At 41.9% G+C, this 27,816-nt stretch overlaps 1 protein-coding gene across 2 annotated transcripts in view; it reads left to right on the top strand.

Annotated features, from left to right (window-relative positions):
* The first annotated feature begins 7,623 nt into the window (after positions 1 to 7,623).
* The window catches only part of TG (thyroglobulin), a 249,246-nt gene continuing 229,053 nt past the window's right edge, over positions 7,624 to 27,816 (top strand). Inside the window, exons 1-12 of one of the 2 annotated variants that reach the window (XM_056522788.1) lie at positions 7,624 to 7,891; positions 10,914 to 11,996; positions 13,429 to 14,010; positions 14,574 to 14,819; positions 17,489 to 17,614; positions 19,055 to 19,132; positions 20,806 to 20,921; positions 21,724 to 21,832; positions 22,437 to 22,631; positions 23,542 to 23,751; positions 24,778 to 24,932; positions 25,232 to 25,394. In XM_056522788.1, the coding sequence (XP_056378763.1) occupies positions 7,627 to 7,891; positions 10,914 to 11,996; positions 13,429 to 14,010; positions 14,574 to 14,819; positions 17,489 to 17,614; positions 19,055 to 19,132; positions 20,806 to 20,921; positions 21,724 to 21,832; positions 22,437 to 22,631; positions 23,542 to 23,751; positions 24,778 to 24,932; positions 25,232 to 25,394 (3,328 nt within the window). In that variant the 5' untranslated portion in view covers positions 7,624 to 7,626. The remainder of the gene's footprint in view (positions 7,892 to 10,913; positions 11,997 to 13,428; positions 14,011 to 14,573; positions 14,820 to 17,488; positions 17,615 to 19,054; positions 19,133 to 20,805; positions 20,922 to 21,723; positions 21,833 to 22,436; positions 22,632 to 23,541; positions 23,752 to 24,777; positions 24,933 to 25,231; positions 25,395 to 27,816) is intronic. The other variant, XM_056522789.1, reaches the window with a different exon arrangement.

Here is a 27,816-nt window from a genome sequence, read left to right on the forward strand (position 1 = left end):
TTTTACCATTATGGATCGTCAATAAATAGAAACATTTTATTTCCAGGAAGTGCTGGGGCCATTTTGATCTTTTCTGATATTATGTGCTTTCAATTAAAAACATGAATTTATGGTAAATACATTGAAGAGACTTAACTAACAAAAATGAACAATTTTTTTGTCAAATTTTTATGTTAACCACTTCCTGTTCATCTCATATAAATTGCCATGAGAAGAGAATGGTTTTCATCTTACTCTTACTTTATTCAATTAATTTTTTTAAATTATTTTTTAAATTTTTTTTTATAAGGCTTTATCACTGAAATACAGTTCTGACTAGAGTCCTTCTCAGCCCTTTTATTTACAGCATGTAGACTGGAGCCTGAGGAGTGAGTTATTGACATCACCAATCTGCCCCAAATAATTCTGTCTCCCCCCCCCCCCCCCCCCAACTATCTGACATCACCAACTTGCCCTGGATATTTCTACCCCCTCAGTATCAGACATAATCAATCTGCCCCAGATAAACCTGCTTTCTAAGCCGTTATTTGTTGGTGCAATAGACCTACGATAATCTAGTGCCCAACCTACGAAAGAGGTAATGGCATTACGTTTTGCTGCAGGCTGTAAAGTGAGATGCATTTTATTTGATCAGTCTGCGCAGTGCCTTGTTTGCCCACTGGATGTCAGCACATGCAGCACTTTTTAATTAATTGTTATGTGGATAGACAGAACAAAACAAAACATAAAAAATCAAAAAAATATGCTAAAAGAAATTGCAGAATTATTACAGACGGGTCATTTTTTTATGACAACGTTCCTTGAAATACTAAATTGTAGATTTATTTCTGTAGATATGAGATCTCCTCAGGTTTACATTGACACATCTCTTGTATACGCCCTTACAGAATAACTTTGATTGCATTCCTTCTTATTTGCAGGTCTCCCAACACATTTCAGTCCTTTAAAACCCTTAAAGAATCCTTTCCTGAGGTGTCTGGATACTGCTACTGTGCTGACGCCCTTGGACGGGAACTGGAGGGCACCGGTGAGTTAGAAGGACTGGTCTCGGAGTGTTCTCAGATATTAGGGCTAAAGCAAAGCTGTCAGCAAGAACACAGGGGTATATTTAATCCAACAGCTAGATAGGGCTAGTCATCATGATTCCTGGCATAGATTTTTTATTTTATAATTCATTTCCATCAATGAGATAAAAGCCTTTTTGTTAGTATTCAAATTAGACTAAAGTGCCCTGGAGGCGTTCCTCATCATGGCAAAAGCCCTAGGAAGTTCATCCCATATCCTCTTTATCTAGTAGCTGTTAGTCAAACACATTTGGCAGATTTAAGCATGCAATGGTGTGGGAATGGGTTGGAGTTGTCTGGGCACCTGCCATGCTTGGAACACCCCCTGGACACTTGAGTCTCATTTGCATAACAACTCAAAGGTTTATATCTCGCCGATGGAGAGTAGTATTGAAATAATAAAGGTATGACTGGAATCCTGATGACTGGCCCTATCTAGTTATGTCTCTATTTACACCCCCTGTTTTCCAGTTTTATGTGTAAAATCCTTTTTTGGTTTATAAATAAAAACTTCTACAATTCTTCCCCATGTTTAAGCTCTTGACAATACCATGAGGCAATACCATAAAGCAAGCTCAGGAGATGAGCGGGCATCATGGGTGATTCAGCATTAATAGCAGACATCAGAGGCAACAAGGTGGTCATTTAACCCTAAAGAGTTTGAAGTCCAAATTACGTGCTCGGTGGGAATAGGTTGACCAATCAGTACCGACGCCATGCAATCAGGGGGTACTTGTCAATTAATATGCCTGGAGGAGGCCATCACTAGGCCTCTGTACCTGCCATTCTAGCTCTGCTTGAGGCAGGCTGTACTAGCAGAGCACCAATGTAACGGATCAATGCAATGCCATAACATTTTTAAAAGATTGCTTATAAAAGTCTTCTATTGGGACTTAAAAGTGTAAAAAAAATTGTTTTAAAAAACATAAAAATCCCACATGGTAAATGGCATAAAACGATGAAAAAGTCCCATCTAAACCAAAATGGTAGCAATAAAGATTACAGATCATGCTGCATAAAATGATCCCTCAAACAGCACTGTAGAATAAATAGTAAAACGTTACAGAGGTCATCTTGCTGACCACACTTCTCTTCTCCAATGAACAGGAACATTATAATGCCCCATTTCTGTTATCTTGCAGGTCTAGAGATGCTTCTGGATGAAATCTATGACACCGTATTTTCAGGACTTTCTCCTTCACGTTCATTTCCACAAACCGCCATGTATCGTATGCTGCAGAGACGTTTTCTGGGTGTACAACTCATAACCTCCGGTAGATTCAGATGTAAGTGATAAATTCTCTGATATCTTTAAGAGCTGGGGTTATATAGTACTGCTGTGTGTAGTGATGTCCCAACAAAGGACTGGGGCACAAAACTGATGAATTATCAAACCACCAGTCCTACCCACACTGGACCATGCTGGTATAACCTGGGTATTTACTGTATATAATATATATGTACAGCTGGTATAAGTTATATATCTCCTGTATTTGGTGATATGGACCATGCTGGTATAACCTGGGTATATACTGTATATAATTATTTATATACAGCTGGTATAAGTTATATATCTTCTGTATACAGTGATATGGACCATGCTGGTATAACCTGGGTATATACTGTATATAATTATATATGTACAGCTGGTATAAGTTATATATCTTGTGTATATAGTGGTATGGACCATGCTGGTATAACCTGGGTATATACTGTATATAATATATATGTACAGCTGGTATAAATTATATATCTCCTGTATATGGAGATATGGACCATGCTGGTATAACCTGGGTATATACTCTATATAATTATATATGTACAGCTGGTATAAATTATATATCTCCTGTATATAGGCATATGGACCATGCTGGTATAACCTGGGTATATACTCTAAATAATTATATATGTACAGCTGGTATAAGTTATATATCTCTTGTATATAGTGATATGGACCATGCTGGTATAATCTGGGTATATACTGTATATAATGTATATACACAGCTGGTATAAGTTATATATCTCCTTTATATAGTGATATGGACCATACTGGTATGACCTGGGTAAATGCTGTTGTATAATTTATATGCAAGGAAGATAAAGTAATAAATGTTATCTCTCAAAAATAAAAATATGAGGACTGTGGATAAAAAAATGTAAACAAGTGAGATCCTCAGAGGCCGACACAATAAATACCTCTATTATTTGTTAATATTTGGAAGATAGAAATATCGTTGCACAAATAAGACCTCAACAATAAAATGTGTAAAAATAAATATACAATTTATTAATTAAAATTTAGAAATATAAAATACAATAAAATATGCAGATCAATAAGATGTCATTATACCATACTAAGTCACAGTAATACCTAAATGTGCCCACTATAGTATACCGCCCTACTTCACAATGGAATACAATGCTTAGCATGGAATTACACAGAGTTAGTTTAACACAGCCACACTTAGTAATATTGCAAAATTACTACCAAACAAAAATAGAGTTAAATCATTAATGTTATCTCTCAATCATATCTCGGTGGGGCCTCCATCTTGTCATGCGGTAATAACTCAATTATGAATTATGGTCATAAAAAATATGAATTATGATTTTTTTTTTAATTATCAAAATTATGACCTGGTGAATTGTAGACAAAGCCAATCAATACAATTCACATCTGAGTCCGACTATTTCCTCAGATATCAAGTTTTTTTTTATGACGGGATCACATTAACACTTAAGGATGTAGTTTTGCAATATATAATAATACACAGGTATCATAAAAGTATGCAGATTTATTGGTTATAAGGTTATAAACATAAATGAGTAATAAACACAATGATATATGCACATGAATATCAATTAGATATATTAGTAAACAACTTGTTACATTAAAACAAAAGCTACTAGGTTAGGAATATCACACAATAAAAAGGTTACATATCACTCTATCCAGAGGAACCTCATGATATTAAGATGGGCAATATCTAATCATAGACATCAAGATGGAATGCTAAATACACTCCCCGCCCCCTTCTAACCAACTACAAATCACATGACTCCATGAATGAGGAAATCCATCTAAGGATATAAACATGAAAGAACTATGATATACTTCCACCCCATTCTGGACTATTTTTCTATACATGACTTTGGTAAGACTATTAAAGGGGTACTCCGCTGCCCTGTGTAGGAAACTCCGCTCCCCAGCGTCCGGAAGTTTATTGTTCCGGACGCTGTGTGCGTGCTTCCGTGTTCAGGGATGCCCCTCGTGATGTCACGCCCACCCCCTTCTTGACGACACACGCGCCCCCTCAACGAAAGTCATCGCGCCCCCTTCCCATAGACTTTCGCTGAGGGGGTGGGCATGACATCACGAAGGGGGCGGGCGTGACGTCACGAGGGGCAGCCCTGAACATGGAAGCCCGCACACAGCGTCCGGAACAATAAACTTCCGGACGCTGGGGAGCGGAGCTTCCGACACAGGGCAGCGGAGTACCCCTTTAAGACTGATAGCAAAGATATACGATCTTGCTCTATATTTTAGGAGGAAGAACTTGAAACAAGTTTCCCGTGTGGGAAATATACTTATAACACTTAGTTTGGCGAGTAGGAATTCTAATAATGTCTAAGCAATTATTTAATGCTTTGATAGATTATGAGTCTTGATTCTTCTGCAGGTAGAATGAAGTCTCACAATATCCTAAAACTATAATCTCAATATGGAGATAATTAATTATTTTATTTTATTAATTTATACGCCAATCTAAATGGTATAATTCCATCCACATTACCAAATTGGTCTTAATTAAATGGAATACCATTTTTGTGTCTCTTACGCAGTCTATGTAAGAACCTTGCTTTGGCTCTTAGGAACACTGAATGGTCCAACTCATCATCATGATAGCCATTGGTCTGGTACTGTGTGATCAGTCCGACTTACTGATATCTTACATGGCTTTCATGGCTTCCATCTTGTGGACCTCTTTTAGTGGAAGACCTCTTTGTGTTCTCTCCGGTCCACATCCACAGTTCCTAACATCTGGTTTACCAGACTTTTTAATTAGTTAGACACATCCTCCTAAATTGGAATTCCCCAATGAATATAGGTTGGGCGTGTACATATGGTAATGACTATGACATCACTATAATACCCAGAATGCACTGAGCATATCACCCATAATGCCTTTCCTGTCGGTTTTAATGTCAACTACCCATACACTAGAGGGTGCTATTGCATACGCAATAAGCATCATTACCATTAAGGGTTAACTGTCCAATGTTGGTTTCAAACCCACATTTCATACAAGTATGGTGCACTATATTAATAGGTGTGACACATATAAGTAATGGAACCATGGTTTCTCCAGACATAGAGTCACCAACTAGACAATTCCAGCACTAATTTATGGGAAAGATAATAATACAATGGATGCTTCTCTAACACAGATGTGTGAATGTCTAGAGAATGTAACTAGCCCTTATCAGTCTTATCTAAACAGCCATAAATATCTAAAGAGACATCTTAGTATTCTTCCCTCAGACTGTCACTTTTAGAGAAGGACTTTAGAATACACTGTGGTCTATTTAGAACATACAACATGGCCGACATCATGCTACTATGCTATGAAACATATTAAACATATAGTGATTCATTTTTGGGGCGCATAATTAGCATGACACTGTATATAATTATATATGTACAGCTGGTATAAGTTATATATCCTCTGTATATAGTGATATGGACCATGCTGGTATAACTTGGGTGTATGTATAGGATTCGTAGTCGGGGATTGCTATATTTCCCCAAGGTACCTGTCATACGAGGTTACCAGGTTCGAGGAAGATAGTTCAGTCTCTTGCAAGATTTAGCTTGCTAGCTACTTTTACTACCGTATATACTCGAGTATAAGCCGAGTTTTTCAGCACGATTTTTCGTGCTGAAAACACCCTCCTCGGCTTATACTCGAGTGAACTCTCCACCCGCAGTGGTCTTCAACCTGCGGACCTCCAGAGGTTTCAAAACTAGAACTCCCAGCAAGCCCGGGCAGCCATCGGCTGTCCGGGCTTGCTGGGAGTTGTAGTTTTGAAACCTCCGGAGGTCCGCAGGTTGAAGACCACTGCGGCCTTCGACATCATCCAGCCCCCTCTCACCCCCCTTTAGTTCTGTACAGTACTCACCTCCACTCGGCACTGGTCCGGTGCCGCAGGACTGTCCGGTGAGGAGGTGGTCCGGTGGGATAGTGGTTCCGGGCTGCTATCTTCACCGGGGAGGCCTCTTCTAAGCGCTTCGGGCCCGGCCCCAGAATAGTCACATTGCCTTGAAAACGACGCAGAGGTACGTTCATTGCCAACGTACTTCTGCGTCATTGTCAAGGCAACGCCTCTATTCCGGGCTGGAAGCGCGGAGAAGAGGCGCCCCCGGTGAAGATAGCAGCCCGGAAATACTATCCCACTGGACCACCTCCTCTCCGGACTGTCCTGCAGCACCGGACCAGCGCCGAGCGGAGGTGAGTACTGTACAGAACTAAAGGGGGGTGAGAGGGGGCTGGATGATGTCGAAGGCCGCAGTGGTCTTCAACCTGCGGACCTCCGGAGGTTTCAAAACTACAACTCCCAGCAAGCCCGGACAGCCGATGGCTGCCCGGGCTTGCTGGGAGTTGTAGTTTTGAAACCTCTGGAGGTCCGCATGTTGAAGACCACTGAGGGCTGATGATGAGAAGAGGATGATGAAGGGGGGGGGGGGGTGTGGGATGATAAGAGGATGATGAAGGGGGGTGTGGGATGATGAAGGGGGATGGGGATGATGACAAGGGGATGATGAAGGGGGGTGGGATGATGACAAGGGGATGATGAAGGGGGGTGGGGATGATGACAAGGGGATGATGAAGGGGGGGATGTGTGGGATGATGACAAGGGGATGATGACAGGTGATGATGATGAGGGTCTGGATGATGACAGGCGGTGATGATGATGAGGATGTTAATGACGGGTCTGGATGATGACAGGGGGGGATGATTTATTTCCCACCCTAGGCTTATACTCGAGTCAATAACTTTTCCTGGGATTTTGGGTTGAAATTAGGGGTCTCGGCTTATACTCGGGTCGGCTTATACTCGAGTATATACGGTAAGTCCTATTTTGGGGCCTGGATTGTTATGGGATGAAAGGCGGGATTTAGTAGGCCTTTTATCCTGCTTCCTGAGACACTTCAGATTTTTAGACAAATCCAGATCAGCACAGGTACATAAGACAGCTCATCACTGACTTTGCGTCAGTTTGCCTTGAGAGGCTGTGAAGAAGTTGACCTAAAGCCTTTAAGTCTGAGCTTCTCCTGGGACATTTGTCATTTGCATTAGGTAACACATTCGAAGTTTGCTTTGTCAGGTGGCTGGTAGTAAGCCACCTGTATAGTGAGGGCAAGTTAGAATCTGAAATTAGTGCTTAGACAAACAGTTTTTGTTTTGTACCAGTGTGAATACAGTTGTATATTTTATTTGGACAAATAAGAGCAGGAGAAGCCCTGCACATGAACCATGTCTCTGTCTTTGACTGCAGTTTTATGCCCTTTGCCCATCTTTACCAAGAGAAACTCCTACAATACGTACAGCTGGCAAATCCTTCTTTGATTTCTCTTACAGGTCCTACTGCTTGTGAAGTCCAGCGTTTTACATCGGCACAGAAGGGGGATGTATATGTGCCATCTTGTGAAGATGATGGGAGTTATAAGTCTATGCAGTGCCAAGAAGGGGCACAATGTTGGTGTGTGGACTATAAGGGACAGGAAATTAGTGGATCAAGGACTGTGGGGAAATCACCAAAGTGCGGTGAGAGACATGTACAGTATTTGTTCATAGTCCAAAAATTCTGAGCATGATAAAAGGCAGAAATGGGTTGCCCACCTTGTACAATCCCTTCAACTGCCCCAAGTGGTCAACTGTTATCTGTGGAGAAAATGGGCAGCAAGTATTCAACTTTCTTACACCACCACTGGTTAAAAGAAGCATTAAAGGGGTACTCCGGTGTTTAATTTTTTTTTTTTACTATATGGCATCTTCTTTGTAAGTTTAGTTTTTTTTGCAATATACATGTGTTGTATGTTTTTCTTACCTGTTTGTTGGGCAGGAAGTTCTGTAGTTCAGAGGGTTTTCTTTTACTGTTGTCCACAGTTCTGAGTCTGTTGTGGACAAGATGTCACAGCTTTTTTTTTCTCTGTCTGCATGAGAGGAATAAGCCACGCCCCCTCATCTCATCCAGCTGAGTACACAGCTTCTCACCTCCCCTCCCCCTGCTCTGTATTCTAAGGACTCAGGTCTGCACAGGAGAAGGAACACAGAGAAGATAAGTGTTATCTAAAGGGGAGGGTGAGAAGGTGCAAGGACCAGGGATGTATGGACTGCAGGGGAAGAAATCTCATACTGGGAATGATCTCTATGGGGGAGATTTATCAAAACCTGTGCAGAGGAAAACTTGCCCAGTTGCCCATAGCAACCTATCAGATCGCTTCTTTCATTTTTCACAGGCCTTCATAAAAAGGAAAGCAGCAAGCTGATTGGTTGCTATGGGCAACTGGGCAAGTTTTTCTCTGCACAGGTTTTGATAAATCTCCCCCTATATGTTAAGGGGAGGGGGGGGGGCACTCCTGAATGACACATGCTGGGAGTTGTAGTCCCTGTTGTGTGTGTGTTTATGCTAGCGTTTACAAACCAGTGTGCCTCCAGCTGTTGCAAAACTACAACTCCCAGCATGCCCTGGCAGACTTTGGGCATGCTGGGAGTTGTAGATTTGCAACAGCTGAAGGTACACTGGTTGGGAAACACTGTTCTAGCCTATTCAGCATACACATCATGTTACACCAGTGTTTCTCAACCAGTGTGCCTCCAGCTGTTGCAAAACTACAACTTCTAGCATGCCCAAAGGCTGTGAGGGCATGCTGGCAGTTGTAGTTTTGCAACAGCTAGAGGTACCCTGGTTGGGAAACACTGGTGTATGCCCTACAGAGGTGTGGTGAACTACAACCCCCAGGAGACTACAGAGGCAGCATGCTGGTGTTATACCACACTGAACTGAAGACTCCTGAATGACACATGCTGGGAGTTGTAGTCCCTTTTGTGTGTGTATGACAGTGTATCCCAACCAGGGCTGATTATATTAGTGTGCTGTGTATAAGGGGGCTGACCCGGGAAAATAGTAGGATGGGTAAAGGAGCCGCCCCAAACCAGCAAGGCATGTGGCATGCTGGGATTTGTAGTTTTCAGTACAGCAAGAAGCAGGAAATAGAAGCAAAGATAGGAAAACAAAGTGGGGATAAAAAGACAACAAAGAACGGAAATAGAGTAGGCTAAACAACAAGAATAGAAATGAAACAAAACAAATAGGGTAAGTAAAAAATGGAAAAACACGTTGACCACCGGAGTACCCCTTTAAGTTGTTCCAATTGTTGTTTTAGGCTGTCCATGTAATGCATGGGTATGGTTTGTATTCCAGAGTGCTGCTGATCTCTCATCCACTGGCAAAATATTCATATATATATAATATACCTCCATTGGAGATTATCGGGTTCTTCTGAGTGAGGCAGAGAGGATGTGTTACTAGCTACTGTCCCCACTGGTAAATAGACACAGACAGGCCATGGTAACCCAGGATCCTCTCAGGACTATGTTTTCCACTAGAGTAAAACCCCTCCTAAAGCTTATACTCTAGTCCAGCACATGAAGAATGGCATCAACTTATGGACTTTTCTACAATTAGTCTGTGGAGAAAATTGCTGTACAAGGGCCCCAAAGCCATTATCTTAGGACCCATATGGAGGCCTATGGCCCAGGCCTAGTTTACATTATCTAAGAATTAGACAGTTTTATTGAATCTGCCCCAATGAAATTTTTTTCTCTCTTTGTTTTGTCTATATATATATATATATATATATATATATATATATATATAAAAACACAAAGGGAGCCAGCACTGGATGACCACTGGGGATGTGCCCGTAATCCACCCGAACGCCAAAGACGGGTACACTTCACACTCTCTCCAAAGGAAACAGCAGCAATCGCCAGGTCCAGTGTAGTAGCAAACTGATATTTATTGCATCAATAACAGCAACGTTTCGGCTAAAAGTGAGCCTTTCTCAAGCATCTATGCTTGAGAAAGGCTCACTTTTAGCCGAAACGTTGATGTTATTGATGCAATAAATATCAGTTTGCTACTACACTGGACCTGGCGATTGCTGCTGTTTCCTTTGGAGAGAGTATATATATATATATATATATATATATATATATATATATATATATATATATATATATATATAAACCTCCCTGGGTAAAGCCATCTTGGGGGAATCCAGATGTGTGTTGTTTAAATTTACAGTGCAAGAGGGTGTATATTCTTTATCAGAGCTGTAATCAATGAGAGTTAATGATCAATAAAATGTAAATAGACTAATACAGTATTCAATAAAAGATGGCATACATTCCCTCTCCCAGAGACCAAGGAGTGACAGGGTAGCTGCATACAGAGCCTGATCTTTGTGTATATTGTTACTATCTTGCCTTCAGGAGTGCAATAGAGATGTTTTCCTTTACTACCTTCTAATAATAATGAGATGACTCTGCTGACTCTGTCTTCATCTACACAGAACATCTTCTTCATGTCAGCTTACTCTACTGTCTTACTCTAGTAGCCAGTGTGGAAACTGGATTATTTCCATAAAAAAAAAAAAAAATTTATATATTATGGTTAGGTCAATGAAATACCCACTCACCCCAAAAATGTCTATAATACATTTCATTAATACGTATTTTTTTTCATTTAACATTGTCTTGTTTTTTTTTTCAACATCTGTAGATAATTTTGAAGACTGTACTACCAAAAGAAGACAAGCCCTCTCCACCCTGTTCTTTGGGCCTGTGGGCAGTCAACAGAATTTGTTCTTTACTCAAGAAGAGTTCGGGGCAAAAATCGGCCCAAATTTCTGCTCTTCCTACGTTGTAGATACATTTCTGAATTCTGGTATCCTGGCTGAAGCTGGTCAAGATGCATTAGATTTGAAGCTTCAACCCAAAACTTTCCTAGTTGAAACGATTCTTGGGCTTTTCACTTCCAAAACACAAATACAATTTGCTTTACAATTCTCTTCTAATCCTATAAAATTTCAACAAACCCTCTTTGGGGGCAAATTTCTAAAAAATGTGGGCTCCTTTAACTTCACCGGCGCAGTCGGTACCAATAGCAAATTTAGTTTTAGTAATTTATTTCAACAAATTGGCTTGACAGGAACGTACAGTGGAGGAAACTTAAAGGAACTTGCAAAATTGTTTTCCTCAGAAGAAGATTCCTACTTGACGAAAGATTCATCAAACACCTCACAGCCAGACTTTAACCTGAACCAACCCATACTGTCCAGTTTTGGCCATACAGTGAATCTACAGGAAAACCGCAAACGCGTTGAATTCTTTGAGTCTATCTTGGAACGTAAGGAGTTTTTATTGTTTCTACAAGATGTGATTTCCATTCCACCGTATATGGCTGAAGACATTAATGAAGCTGTGAAGATACTGGTGGAGTCTGAAGCCTGTGAGAAGAGACCAGATGGGGTTATTGTCCCGACATGTACTAAGGATGGCAGATATGAAGAAATCCAGTGTAGTAAATCTGAATGTTGGTGTGTGGATGAGCGAGGTCTGGAAATTCAAGGAACAAGGACGCAAGATCAACAACCAAGATGCAACTCAAAATGTGTGAAGGAGCGGACGACTCAAATAGCTTTCCAGAGAAGCCAACCTGCGGGGTCAGATGTGTATATTCCAGCTTGTGACCAGAAAGGGAACTATTTGACAGTGCAGTGTGCGGGCAAACATTGCTTTTGCGTTGACCTAGATGGCAAGAATATTCCTGGAACTCAAAAATTGTCTGGACAAGATATTCAATGTAAGTTTTGTTTGTTTAACACATAGGAACATTGACAGATTGTATTTTTTTGTTCTATAAATCTGACATGAAGAGAAAATGTTGCCAGATGATGTATTTGTAGGTAGATATCTATGGTCGAAATTTGTTTAAATTCTATCTAAAGGGGTACTCCGCCCCTAGACATCTTATCCCCTATCCAAAGGACAGGGGATAAGATGTCTGATTGCGTGGGTCTTGCCGCTGGGAACCCCCGCGATCCCAGCTGTGGCACCCCAGACATCCGGTGCACGGATCGAACTTCGCTCTGTGTCGGATGACTGGTGATGCGGGGTGGAGGCTCATGACGTCATGATCACGCCCCGCTGATGACATCACGGTTATGCCCCCTCAATGCAAGTCAATGGGAGTGGTCGTGACGGCCGTCGCGCCCCCTCCCATAGACTTGCATTGAAGGGGCGTGGTCATGACATAATGAGGGGGTGGGGCCATGACATCACAAGCTTCCGGCACTGCACCCGACGCTCTAAAGGAACAATGGGACCCACGTGATTAGACATCTTATCCCCTATCCTTTGGATAGGGGATAAGATATCTAGGGGCGGATTACTCCTTTAAATGTTTCTAGTATATGGCTCCTTAAAGTGTTATACAGTGTCTTACTGGAAGACCTGTCTGTAGTCTTTGAAAGAACTTTGGGGTCCGTGAAACCATGACCTCTAAACCCTATAAGCTTTTCTCAAGAGTGTTACATGGCAGTATAGAAGAGCTCACAGCTACTTAATAATGGACACATTTGCCCAGATTTATCAATCAGCATGAGACGAAAATGTGTCTACTTTGCCCATAGCAATCAATCACAACTTTGCTTTTTAAAATTATTATCTGTAGAGTACAGGGTGACCTTGCACATTTTACATGAGCAGAGGTCTAACTTGTAGCTGAAGTTGACAAGCATCCATGGCCTTTGGACTTAGTGGTTTAGTATGGCTCTGTGTTTTTGTCTATTTTCTCACAATTCCTTGAGGAACATTAAAGGGGTTTTCCCATTTTGAGGCATATATGTCTGATAGATGCGGGTCCTACCTTTAAAGGAGATATATCATGTACCCCCTCAATCTCCTGTGTGGGGCCCCGGCTCTCTCTGGGAATGAGCATGTCGACCCCTGCATGAAGCCGTTCAGAAAATGCAAATGTTTGAAAGTGTAAATCTCAATTTCTCCTGTGGTGGTTCTACAGGGAAATTACACACATGCTGTCAGGCTTCCCCACAGTCAAGATATGGTCCCTGGGGTTCCTAACAGTAGAATGCTTTGTAGTCATCTCAAGGAACCCTTGTAACAAAGTAGGAATTGGCCAAAGTTGAAATATCCTTTTCAGAGATTTTTGAATGTAAGGGCAAAAATCACCATTCCAAAAGAGTATTTAACAATCTTCATATTTGCTTTTTTAGGTCCCACTTCTTGTCAACTGGTGGCCAGTGATGCCTTTTTACAGACCATAAAGTCGCTGTTATCTTTGCCCACCGCAACCCTTGATCCTTTACAAATTTACATCCCCCAATGCTCCCCTGAAGGAGAATGGAGAACAATCCAGTGCAGTGGCCCAACAGAGCAAGCCTTCGAACTATACGAGAGGTGGACAAAACAGAATGGAACGGTCTCTGTCTCTGAGACTCTGAAAGTCATCCTCAAGTATAAAGAATCTAAATCTCAAAGGTTTTCTGACTTTGTGCAGACCCTTTATGACAATGGGTATCAGAACGTTTTCCCTGCATTCTCCCAATATTCCCTTTTTAGTGATGTTCCACAGGAGATCTTGGAAGGCAATGTCACCATGTTATCCTCCAATAACATTCTGCTGAACCCTTACATTTTCTGGAGACTGATAAGCGACAGTCTTTCCTACTATCCAGGGTCATACAGTGATTTTTCCACACCTCTGGGACACCTGGACACACGTAGTTGTTGGTGTGTGAATATGGATGGAGAAAAGCTTGAAGGCACTGAAGTGCCACCAAACAAGATCCCAAGATGTAAGCATCAACTCAAACAACACGACAATGATGTAGTAACCTTCACTTGTCACACTGTCTTCTACGTATGGACGTATGGTCCTTGACTAGTACATCAGCCAAAAAAATCACCTTTATTTTTAGATTTGTAACAACCACCATTGTGGTTCTGTTAATTTGAGAGATATTTTGACCTTGGGGGAAGAGCTGAAGAGGCTACTGAAGAGCTTGACTTATGGTTGCTTTTCTATGTTTGTTCTTGACCATCTGAAGTTTGAAATAAATTTATTATAGTGATTGCAAGGATGGATCATTACCCAAAACATCAACAACCAAGTTCTTCAGTGATCCAGTCAACCTCCCACCTAAGGTCAACTAAACTTCTTGGGATGGGGTCAAATTCGTGCCCACAAGATTTTTTGCTGATCTGCTCAACAAATGGGATAATATTTATCAGTCCATAGTAGAGAACAATGACCTACATTTTGGTCTTTTGGCTCCCAAATCTGAGCCAGGAAAGTTATTGTAAGTTGTGTTATTAAAGTATTTCACGTGTAATTCAGTATTGTCCTTACTGTTTACAGGCCCTGGGACTTGTGGGTTAGCTAAGTTGAAGACTTCAAGCTTCCTAGAAGACACCAAGAGCCTCATTGCTGCATCAAATTCTTCCCGTTTTCCCTTGGCCTATGGCTTCTTATTGGCCAATGTTCTCAGGCTGTCTGAGAGAGATCTTCTGTACACACAGGATCAGAAATCTAGCTTGGTGTTATTGGAGAAGTTCTTGAGTGAAGAGGCTTATGGTGTTAAGCTTGCTGCCTATTCCAGTACGGGTAACATGCGATGTTTATGTATCTGATGTCTCATGTACTAGGACCATGACTTCATAGGCTTAAGATTCAGGGGTTCAGGCATAAGAGCTGCTATATGACCCAAGCTAAGGAGGCCCATCTCCACTGGTAAAGGGATGCCATTAATGATCATTGACGATCATGGAAGGTGAGAACGAAAACAAAGTAGAAAACTTAGTGCAGACAAAGTAAAAAACACAATGGAGACCAAATAATCATAAATTACCATGTCCTGAGCTTACTTGTCGCTTAAGATAATAAGATCAATCAAGGCAGATTGGGCCCCGTTTTTTGCTTTGATAACCTCCTGCCTGATGGTTTACCCCATTATCAATATTGTTCAAGTCTGGAAACTTGTGATTACCGCCCAGTATACCCATCCTCCTGCCATGATTGCCGGGATTGGTGATATTGCCAAATCTAGTATTGTAGCCCTGTAAATGCTCCTTCTGTCATGTCATTGTAACCCCCCCCCCCCCCGCCATTATGATTTGCTAATAGGTGACAATGGCAGCTGGGGGTCTAACAAAGGCCACAACTTTAGCTCTTGGTATTTGCCTAGTAGACCACGCCAAGGGATCACAACATTATACTAGTGATCAAATCATTACCGTGGACAAATCATTTTAAGTGTAATAAATAAAAAGGTTTCCCTACAAAAAATTTTAATATATATATTTTTTCCTAATAAAAATGATTTTACTGGGTAAAAACAAGTAGAAATAATAGAAATAATAATTTTAATATATCCATGCAACTATAAGGACCCAAAGAAAAAAAAAATAACACATTGCTTGTAATGCCTGGAGTAGGGTTAAATAAAATGAAACAACAATTGTAATAAAATATATATATAATAAATTAAATGGTTTCTCTCCAAAATTTTTAATAGAAATGTATTTTACTGGGTAGAAATCTAAAACACAAATAAGAGTATTATAAATAATAATGCTGTATTTTTTTCTCCTTTCCATCCTATAAAAAAAGTAAAAGTTAACCAATAAATTATTGGAAACTTAAAAAGATCCTAATTAAAACGACAGTCTCTCCCACAAAAAATATGGCTAAATCTACAGAAAAATAACAAAGTTATGGTGTTTGGAGTGGGGAGATGAAAAGACCCCCCCAATAAAAATAATATAAAAAAGACTATTCATATTGTGTAAAAGTGCTACAACATAAACATCTATTTGTACAAGTTACCCCACCAGAAACAAGTCTAACTACTGTGTATAATTGCAAGTAAAAAGGTTATAGAAACAATGGGAAAACTAAAGAACAATAATAAATAAGGCTTGGAGCTAAAGGGGTTATCCAAGAATAGAAAAACAGAGCTACTTTCTTTCAAAGACCGCTCCCTGTCTGTCTCTAGGTTGGGTGTGGTTCTGCAGCTCAGTTCCATTGAAGTGAATGGAGCCAAGTTGTAATACCACACCCAACCTGGAGACAGACGTGGAGGTGTTTTTGAAAGAATTTAGCTGTGTTTTTCTATTCCTGGATACAAATACACTTTAGGGGAGATTTATCATTGCCTTCCTCACATTTTATTGACTGAAATTTGGCGCAAACATTTTTTTTACAGTTAGTTTTTGTGCAAAAATTTGGCCCAGTTTCAAAATAGACAACTTTGGCAAAAGTGATCATTTTTGACTATACAGTGGACGAGATTTATTAACTGCATCTAGAATGAGCAAAAATAATGAGCAAAGGTTAAAAAAAATGGAAAATTCTTTCCACCTCTGCCTTGTCTTAGAAAAATGACATTCTACAGCAAATTCTGAGTTGATTTTTCATTTGTGCAAAATTTATCAAAGTCTGTGCCCCGTTTTGATAAATTTGGCGCACACAAAAAAATAAATTAAAAATAAATTAAAAAGGCTGTGAAGTGGCTGCACACAGAGGTCTATTGATAAATCTCCCACTTTAGTCCTTATAAGAGTAATGTATAAAAAGTTTCTGCACTTTTTGTTAACTCTATTTCAAAACACAAATGAGATAGTTTTTTACAGTCACCTTGCCAGACAAAACAAGTCATGTGACGCGCTAAGACGTGACCGCTTACTACTTTTTCCTCCTTAAAGGGGTACTCCACTCTACAACGTTTGGAACATTAAGTCCCGAACGCTGGTGTGGGCTTCAGGGAGACGCCATGCCCCCTCGTGATGTCACGCCCTGCCCCCTCAATGCAAGTCTATGGGAGTAGGTGTGGCGGACATCACATAGACTTACATTGAGGGGGCGGGGCGTGATGTCATGAGGGGCAGAGAGTGACATTATGAGGGGCGTAGTGACCCCCAAAGCCTTCACCAGTATTCACAACTAAATGTTCCGAAGGCTCGGGGGTGGAGTACTCCTTTAAAGGGATTTTCCAGGAATTGAAAACAGACCTAATTTCTTTCAAAGAGCGCTTACTGTCTGTCTCCAGGTTGAGTTTGGTATTACAACTTGGCTCCATTCACTTCAATGGAATTGAGCTGCAGAACCACACCCAACCTGGAGACAGACAGGGAGCGGTCTTTGAAAGAAATTATCTCTGTTTTTCGATTCCTGGATAACTCCTTTAACTGTTTTCATTCAAAATCTAAAAGTGCAGGAACTTTTTGAAAGTCCTTCGTATATCTCTTATATATGGCCTTTCCTTGTCTACACAGCTCTGCAGTTTTTCTGGCAAAATAGAGTGAACTCTAGAGAGACCACCCAGTTGTCATATGTCCCATACAGCCCTCAATGTGATGGACTTGGAAACTGGGAGCCGGTTCAGTTTTATCAGGGTGCAGGTAAGATATAGACATCTCTACTATTCTCTGTGTTGGCTCCAACATGAAGTTTTGGCTACCCGGCATTTTGGCCACACTGCCGGTATTTTTGTATTAAAAATACCGGCCATGCAATGGCCGGTATTTATCCAACCAATACTCCAACTGACAGAATGTTGCACCGTAATCTATACCAGTGTTTTCCAACCAGAGTGCGTCCAGCTGTTGCAAAACTACAACTCCCATGTCCGGGCATCCTGGGAGTTGTAGTTTTGCAACAGCAGGAGGCACCCCTGGTTGGGCAACACTGACCTATACTATGTACTACTATATGGTCCAACATGCTGGGAGTTGTAGTTTTGCACCAGCTGGAGGCACCCCTGGTTGGTCAACACTGACCTATACTATATACTACTATATAGTCCAACATGCTGGGAGTTGTAGTTTTTTAACAGCTGGAGGCACCCCTGGTTGGTCAACACTGACCTATACTATATACTACTATATAGTCCAACATGCTGGGAGTTGCAGTTTTGCAACAGCTGGAGGCACCCCTGGTTGGTCAACACTGACCTATACTATATACTACTATATAGTCCAACATGCTGGGAGTTGTAGTTTTGCAACAGCTGGAGACACCCCTGGTAGGAATACACTGACCTATATTATATAATACTATATAGTCCAACATGCTGGGAGTTGTAGTTTTGAAACAGCTGGAGGCACCCCTGGTTGGAAAACACCGACCAATACTAAATACTACTACATAGCCCAACATGTTGGGAGTTGTAGTTTTCATTTGGGGCCGCTGCTGAGCCACAGGCTGTATCAGGGCATGCTGGGAGTTGTAGTTAGTAAATAATGCAACTCCCAAATTTAATTAAAAAAAGTGATTAAAAAGTCACATAAAAAAAAAATTGTACTTTTAAAAACTACAGATCTGCGCACAAAAAAATAAATCACCGTATAAGGAGAAATAAAAAAGTTATAGGGGGTCAGAATAGGATAAAATTTCCCCCGCATATATATATCCTGTGTTGTTACGAATGTATAATTAATTATGCAAATTAGCATGGCCGGTATTTTTTTTGCAAGAAAGGTGGCGACCCTAGTCTGGTAGGAACTATGGGGGATATTCATCAAAACCTGTCCAGAGGAAAAGAGGCTCAGTTGCCCCTAGCAACCAATCAGATCTCTTCTTTCATTTTGCAGAGGCCTTGTGAAAAATGAAAGCAGCGATCTGATTGGTTGCTATGAGCAACTCAGCAACTTTTCCTCTGGACAAGTTTTGATAAATGTCCCCCCTATGTGTGTCTGAGAAATGGAACAACAGTTTGCCCCATGAAATATAACACGTCTTAATATTATTTCCGGAGAGGGGAGAATCAATTCACAAGGTTGAAGAATGATTTAGAATTTTGGAGAGTTAATGGAGAACTTTATTACCTTTCACTCTTATAGGTCATTACTGGTGCGTCGATGATGAAGGACGTTATATTCCTGGTTCCCTTGGGACGAGAAGTTCTGGGCCTCCACAGTGTAAGACCTCATGACAGAATGTTCTAGAGATAAATGTATGGATACCATAAGGGGTGGCCAATAGGGATATTAGGAGCTCAGAAATAGGGGAAACTAAAGCATGTCCCAATCTTCATCCTTATGGACAAGGTTAAAGGGGTACTCCGGTGGAAATCTTTTTTTTTTAATGAACTGGTACCAGAAAGTTAAACAGATTTGTAAATGACTTCTATTAAAAAATCTTAATCCTTTCAGTACTTTTTAGCAGCTGTATGCTACAGTGGAAATTCTTTCCTTTTTGAATTTCTTTTCTGTCTGACCACAGTGCTCTCTGCTGACACCTCTGTCCGTGCCAGGAACTGTCCAGAGCAGCATGGGGATTTTCTCCTGCTCTGGACAGTTCCTGATACGGGCATCAGGTGTCAGCAGAGAGCACTGTGGACAACACAAAAAAGAAATTAAAAAAATAAAGATTTTCCTCTGTAGTAAACAGCTGCTAAAAAGTACTGAAAGGATTAAGATTTTTTTAATAGAAGTAATTTACAAATCTGTTTCACTTTCTGGCACCAGTTCATTTAAAAAAAAAAAAAAAGTTTTCCACCGCAGTACCCCTTTAACCTTGCTGATTTCCAAAGGGTCCATGGTATTACCCACGTTTCCATAAGGGAGAAGTCACCAGAAAGCAGTCTAAGGGTTGGGTAGCAGTGTAAACAATCACAAGGCCTTCTTGATATGGTGGCATAAATGGTGGGCCATAGACATATGATTGTTGGCAAATCCCCCCCAAATTTTCTTCATAGGTCGACAAATGTCTCATGTGTGGCGGTTACTGGGTGTTAGTAGGACGTACCTTGATCACTTTGTGACGCCAGGGCACCGTTTATCTGATCCACGGTCCGACGGTAGGAAGCAGTCTTCTTGGGCCAGACACGATGAGTCAATTAATACACCGACATAAGGTTGCAGTTAAAGGGGTACTCCGCTGCTCAGCGTTTGGAACAAAATGTTCTGAATGCTTAGAGCCGGCGCAGGGAGCTTGTGATGTCATAGCGCTGCCACTCATGATGTCATGCCCCGCCCCCTCAATGCAAGTCTATGGGAGGGGGCGTAACGCCCCCTCCCATAGACTTGCATTGAGGGGGTGGAGTGTGACATCATGAGGGGCGGGGCTATGATGTCACGAACTCCCGCCGCCGAATCTAAGCATTTGGAACATTTAGTTCCAAACGCTGAGCAGCGGAGTACCCCTTTAACTGCTTTTACTGAGCTTGTGAAATTGGTAAAACACAAACAGCTGGCCTTAGTGTAAGTAGTGCAGCGTACCCCTTGCAAGCCTTGTTGCTGTTCTGAGACTTGTGGTGCTTTTCACCAGACGGAATTGTAGAACTTGTAGTTCTGGTAGCTAGGGTCCTTCCAAGGCACTGTAGACTGTGAGTATAATTTCCTATACTTTTCATCGCACGGATCCCTCAACATACGATGGTTTCAACTAACGATGGTTCATTTGGAACAAATTACCATCGTATGTTGAAGGACCACTGTACAAAGGAATGCCAGTGGGCCCAACACTCTGAGCTGCCAGGCTACCCAAGTCAGTCCTACACCACGGGACAGCCACTTGTGCTGGGACACCACACATTTCTTTGGACAGCCTAGGACAGGTCTACATAACTCACCAATAATATCCTCTGTAGGTCGGACCTCCTGCCAACAAGCTCAGGCCAATTCTTTGATCTCTAACTGGATGCCAACACAATCTACTGCTGGGAAGACTGGTGCCGCCAATCTTTTTGTACCGCGCTGTACTGAGGTAATCCGCCATTACTGTATAATCAGGAACATCTCCTTTTTACCCCAAAGAGTCAAAATATTATATCCAAAGTCGAGATTACACTAGTGATAAATCTTTGTCATTGTGTTTGTTGGGAAGATTGAAGCAAAACCCACCAGGCACCTTATGGCAGAAATCACTGTATTTCTAAGAAGTCACCAGAAATGTCCAATATTTTTAGGCCACAGTTTCATGACAGTGAGAAAATTCCATTGATTTCTATGGGTTTTTAGGTAACATTTGTTAAATTGTGGTCATGAAGGGCATATGATGAAGGGCAGATGTTATTACCCTAGGGTCAGATAGCATTAACCCCTAGTGTTCGTGACGCCAGGGCGTGGTTTTACCTCTACACCACTCGAAGGGATGACTGCTGAATCCTGGGCTAGGCACGGGGCAAATAATGACTCCGATGCCAAGTTACGGAACAACGGCAGCTTTAATGAGGCAGACAGATGGAATAGTCTTTACAGCTCAGTTAGGCCCACGGAGGTGACCAGTGACTTTAAAGACTTGCGGGCTCGCTGGGACTTGTAGTGGACTTGGATTAATTGCTGCAGGACCACGCTGAATTTAGACAGACTGATCTTGACTGACTTGACTAAGACTGACTAGACTTCACCCCTTGTGTAGCTTGGCAGGTTTTGATGTTCATCTGTGGGGCACTCAGGCTTTGGGCCTATAACAAACATTGCTACCTTTTGTCATTTGTACAGTTCTTCTGACAGGTCACCTTTACACCTTTATCCTGTGAGTATATAACCAAACATTCTTATTTTAGACTGGCCGATTTGCTACTCTGCAAAAATCAGAAACCGAGTCCTGGTGCGTGAATTCGATAACTGGCAAAGTTATCTGGCAAGACTTGGCTGGTTTGGAGAACGCCACATGTAAGTAGTGAAACCCATCAGAAGATGTGTACTGAAAATATTGTCTCTTACACTGCACCACTAGCTCTGTTGGCCTAAAAATAGAATTAAAAGGGTACTCTGCTGGAAAAAAAAATGTTTTTAAAAATCAACTGGTGCCAGAAAGTTAAACAGTTTTGTAAATTACTTATATTTAAAAATCTTAATCCTTCCAGTACTTATCAGCTGCTGTTGGTTCCACAGGAAGTTCTTTTCTTTTTGAATTTCTTTCCAGTCTGACCACAGTGCTCTCTGCTGGCACCTCTATCCATGTCAGGAACTGTCCAGAGTAGGAGCAAATCCCCATAGCAAACCTATCCTGCTCTGGACAGTTCCTAAAATGGACAGAGGTATCAGCAGAGAGCACTGTGGTCAGACTGGAAAGAACTACATAACTTCCACTGCAGCATACAGCAGCGGATAAGTACTGGAAGGATTAAGATTTTTTTAATAGAAGTAATTTACAAATCTGTTTAACTTTCTGGAACTAGTTGATTTAAAAGAAAATGTTTTCCAGTGGAGTACCCCTTTAAGTGCAGCTCTGGAGGTGAATAGAAGACACAATAAAGCACAGTTTCTTTCTCAGGTCCCAGTCTTTGCATCAAATCTGGAGACAACATTATTGGGGAAACGCATATTCCCTCGTGTGATGAAAATGGAAACCCCACCCGGGAGCAGTGCGATCTGGAGAGAAGCCAGTGTGTCTGTGTCTTCATACATGGGGAAGAGGCTGCAGGAACACAAGTGACCAGGGCCGGAAAGCCAGGAACTATCTGTCAGGGTATGGTGGTCTACATGGCTGGACCTGAAGGTCTCGTCTTCTTCTTAAAGAAATCGAGTGTACATGTAAAATTTAAACAAAATTCATTCCTCAGATTTAGATATGGACTTTCAGGACAACACTATATAACATACACACACACACACACACACATATATATATATATATATATATATATTTATATGAGAATATTTGTTAACCTTTTAACTTATGGGTCAGGTCAAGGTGTTAGACTGTTGAGCATGTATTTGAATGCTTGAATAATTGAAGTTTACAGATCTTAAAGGGGTACTCTGGCAAAAAACATCTTATCTCCTATCCAAAGGATCTCCGGCGTGGCACTCCGGTCATCCGTGCACAGGGCGGACTCTACTCCGTGCTGGACGACTGGCGACTACATCTTCCATGCCCCCTCCATTCATGTCTATGGGAGGAGGCGTGATGGCTAGGTCATGCCTCCATCATGCCTCCTCCCATAGACATGAATGGAGGGGGCTTGACGTGACGTCATGAACACGGAAGCTCCAAGCTTCCGTGTTCCAGGTGCCACCACTGCCGGCCTGGAGATGGCGGGGTGACCAGCGGCAGGGCCCCCATGATCAGACATCTCATCATCTATCCTTTGGATAGGATATAAGATGTTTTTCGCCGGAGTACCCCTTTAAAGACGTTGAAGAAATGTTAGCACTATCCACTGGATAGGTAATGACTACCTAATCTATGGACTCCCACATTGATGAGAATGATGTTCAATTGTTCCCTTAGTGAATGGAGTGGTTCACTTGTTTGACCACAGCTCTATTCATTCTTCTGGACTTTTGAACATTGCCACACACTGAACTTTTCTTTTCTTCCATCTTCTAGTCTGAAGGATATTCCTGCTAACATGGAAATGTTTTGTCTCCGATAGCTCCGCTTTGTCCACTTCCATTTGGGGCTTGGGATGTCAAATATGGATCTGTTTTCTGTGAGGAGTATTTGGAGATGGGGGAGAAGTTACAGAGATGTCACATTATATGTCACAAAGGCTACAGCAATATGTTCTCCGCCAGTCCATTAACATGTGACCCAAAAACTCAGCAATGGACCCCACAGCCTCCTCATGTCCAGGCCTGTCAAAGTAAGAGCTTTGATCCTATTTCATCATATTGTTTAGGCCCAACATTCTGCGCTCATAATTTTTATCATATCTTTATAGTCTTTGGAATTCCGATTTTCTGATACATATTGTCTCGTTTGGGCAGGGAACAGTGAAACCCTAACTCACCGACAGCCACTGTCCCTATCTAATTGCCCATCCGCCCTAAGTGATGGATCGACAACCACGATGACAAACCCGCCCTGCTAAGTGTTAGGGCAGAGTAGTCAAAATTATAAAATACAAAAAAGTAGGAGTTGGGAAACAGCTGGAGACACACAAAATAACAGAGATACATTCACTAAGACAGACACACGGTCAAATCAATGTCAGTCTAGCCGAGGTCGGTACCAGGAAATAGCAGAGCACAGGAATGTAGAGCAAGAAAAGAGTCAAGGGAAAAGCCAAAGATCAATAAATAAGCAGGTATCCAGTAATCAGGAGGTGTCAGCTAAGGTATAACCTTTCACAGACAATGTACTGATCACTGCTCATAGTTTATATAGGCAGGTGATCAGGGATACACCTTCCTGGTAGGTAGCAGAGCTGAGAACCACACCCAGACTACACAGGTGAGCTCCCAGCAGCTCCAGCCCAACTAGAGTTATTTAACTCTTTGTGTTCGGTCAGAGCCAGATGTTACACGTATCTTCTGTGAGAGAGGTGGAAAGATTGGAACTAGCGCTCAAGCAGGAAAGCATGGGAACTGAGTTTGTGCACTTTTTTTCACAGAAGGAACACCGTTCCCATTCGCCAAAAGTCCTGCTGGACCAGCCATTTAGTGGAAATCTTGGGAGAGCTCCCATTTTTTTTTTCTGAGGACTTTACCACTGATTAGAACCACTTTCAAAACCAAAATATACTGGCCCTAGTAGTTATATTTTTTATCCTCCCATAGTGTTACAAAACCACCATTGTACATAAGTTGTGTTGTGTCAATGATCTGCTCAGCTCCCTCCATCACCGTGTGTTCCTCATCTATATTAATGACCTGTGAATTCTCTACAGGGCTGGAGTCCTTCCAAACCATCCAATCTCAGGCCTGGTTCCAGCTCATGTTGCCTCCTGGTAAAATGTGCATGGCTGACTATGCTGGGACACTGCAAGCTTTTCAGTCATTCATCTTGGATGACCTAAGATCACGCGGATTGTGTAATGTTCAGGTAAGCCGTTCTTAACTTTTATGTCCCATGAGCACCTTCAAAAGGTCCTGGAGGTGTTCAGAAATCCAGATGCTGCAGGGCTTCCATAGGATCGCCCAAATCCAATAAAATGAATAAATGCCCAATGATTTTAATGGATGCCATCTTATTGCTGGATGCTTCATTGTGGACTCCTTTCTTTTGAAAAGGATTTGTCTAAATCTGACACCCTTATATGATATTTTAAAATGATGGTGGTAGAAGTTGCTCCCCTACTGACTTGATATATTTATTTTCTACTCTTCTGTTCCATGATTAAGATACCCAGTTTCAAGAATAATGAAGAAAGACGTCTGACGCTATGTGATGACTCTGCGGTCTACGTTCAGTGTTTGTCCTCAAGCCGACTAGGAGTAAATATAACATGGACAGCTCAGCTACGAAACATCCCAGAGTCCTCTCTGCCCAGTCTACGTGACATTGGTAAGTGCCTTGATCAAAGTGAGTGCGTGGTAGACCTTGAAGTCTCTTATGTTGAGTCAAGTCATTTGGAAAAAGCCTAGAAACTGGCTACATCTTGATTAATAACCAGGTGTCTGGAGTAGAGAAGTTCTAGAAAAAGTGGTTCAGCTTTCCATGTTCTCGTCAAAGTGCTCAGATTCTCTGGAAAAGTCTATTATGCTTTTTCAGGGAATTGGAATAAAAAATGTATGCAAAAGAAGAAAGGACAAAATAGGCGCTCTATGTGTCATGATTGGTGAGCAGAGAGTTAATGAGCCCTACAGCTGTCCCTAAGACCACTTTCCCTATTTACTTGCCTAGACACCCTAGCAGTAAATGACAACTGGGTGTCTGTCCCTTCCTACGCTAAAGTGCATGGGCGTACGAGTAAAACAAAAGAAACCAACTGTATATGTCGGGAAACAAGTCAGATACAATAACCAACAAACAGATATATAAATACAAACAAGGCAGGATTTAGCATACTAACAGGTCAGGAAAGCAAGAGCACTGTTCACACTGGACTCACAACAAGGAATACACAGGACATCCCACTCCAATCATGGAGGGACATCAATACCAAAGCCAAATAGACTCCTAGCCAGCGGGCACTCTCCACTGAGTGATCAGGATACTAGCCTAGGAGTAAACAAAAATTCTAAATACAAGCAAACACGGGTACAGGCACAAGATTAACTCACTCCCGGATTAGCACAAGTCTCAGAACAGGATTCTATCCTATGAGATCCAGGATCACACAAGGTCAAAACTGGACTGACAAACACACAGTGTGAATACAGACTTAGGCAACACCAACCCATACAGTATGCAGAACAAACAATACAAGAATACTAAAACCTGACAAAGTAATCAAACAAGGCAAGCTAAAATCCATATATCAAACAGGACAGATAACCATGGTTAAAACTCAGGATACATGTGCTCAAACAGACATAGTGCACATAATGCAAACATGGTCAGAGTAACAGGTGTACTGAGGCCCTGAATCCGCCATGTCTAAGTCATTCTTCAGAAATAATTCTAGGGGATAACCTTTTAAGGTCATCTTTACTTGCAGATCATTGTGAGAAATTGTATATTTTGCATGAATTTGACATAAGTGTGCTTACACATTGAACCACAAAACCTTTTCCTGTGCACATCTATTTCTATAGAGTTTCTCATTCTGGTCAGTGATCATATTATTCATACCTATTTGTTAAATTTAGCAACACAGTCCACAGTCTATAAATAGTGTAAAAGGTTGTACCATTGAGGTTCCTGTACTGAGGTAGAAGAGTCATACTGAAAGCTGAGTCTGAGGCTTTTAGTCTCCCAAATAATTACCGCATTTTTCGCCCTATAAGACGCTCCGGCATATAAGACGCACCCAATTTTAAATTGGGAAAATCTAGAATACAATGTAAAGTATAGGTCACAGTGATCTTCAACCAGCGGACCTCCAGATGTTGCAAAACTACAACTCCTAGCATGCCCGGACAGCCGTTGGCTGTCCGGGCATGCCAGGAGTTGTAGTTTTGCATCATCTGGAGGTCTGCAGGTTGAAGACCACTGTTATAGGAAGTTGTACTCACCTGTCCCCGCCGCTCCAGACCCGTCACCGCTGCCCTGGATCTCGCCCTCCACCGCTGTCGCGGCGTCCCCGCTCTGGAACATCTCTGCTGCCTGGTATCCTTGCTCTCCGTCGCCGACATCACGTCGCTACGCACGCCGCTCCTAATAAATGACGGGGCGACGTGCGCGACGATGACGATGGAGAGCGCCGGCCATACAGGGGATCCCGGCACGGAGCAGACACCGAGGAGGCAGGTAAGGCCCCTCCCAGTGTCCAAGCTGTTCAGGACGCCGCAATTTCACTGAGCAACCGGGTTAGTGTCAATTTCGCTTCAGACGTGGCGGTCAGCTTTGATCGCCGCGTCTGAAGGGTTAATACAGGGCATCACCGTGATCGGTGATGTCCTGTATTAGCCACGTGTCCCGGACGTTGATGGACGCAGGGACCGCCGCGATAGGTGTGTATTCGCCGTATAAGACGCACAAACTTCTCCCCCCCCCCCCCCCCCCAGTTTTGGGGAAGAAAAAGTGTGTCTTATATGGCGAAAAATACGGTATATTCTGAGATCTTGCATAGTCTTTAGGCAAAACTAGGGGCCAACTTGGCACAGCAGTAATATAATAGATTGAGGTGTGAGCATACGTATTGCTGTGTAGACAGTCATACCATAGAGATGTTTATACTGAGGAAGGAGGGCTGAATGTATTAGGATATGCTACATAATGATCATTACTTTCTATGGCGCCAGCATATCCTGCAGCACTGTGCATTGATGTCATATTGGGCACTGTCCCCAGGGGAGGGCTTACAATCTAAATTCCAAATTCA

The sequence above is a fragment of the Hyla sarda genome, chromosome 5, assembly GCF_029499605.1.
Source record: "Hyla sarda isolate aHylSar1 chromosome 5, aHylSar1.hap1, whole genome shotgun sequence".
NCBI classification, from domain to species: domain Eukaryota; kingdom Metazoa; phylum Chordata; class Amphibia; order Anura; family Hylidae; genus Hyla; species Hyla sarda.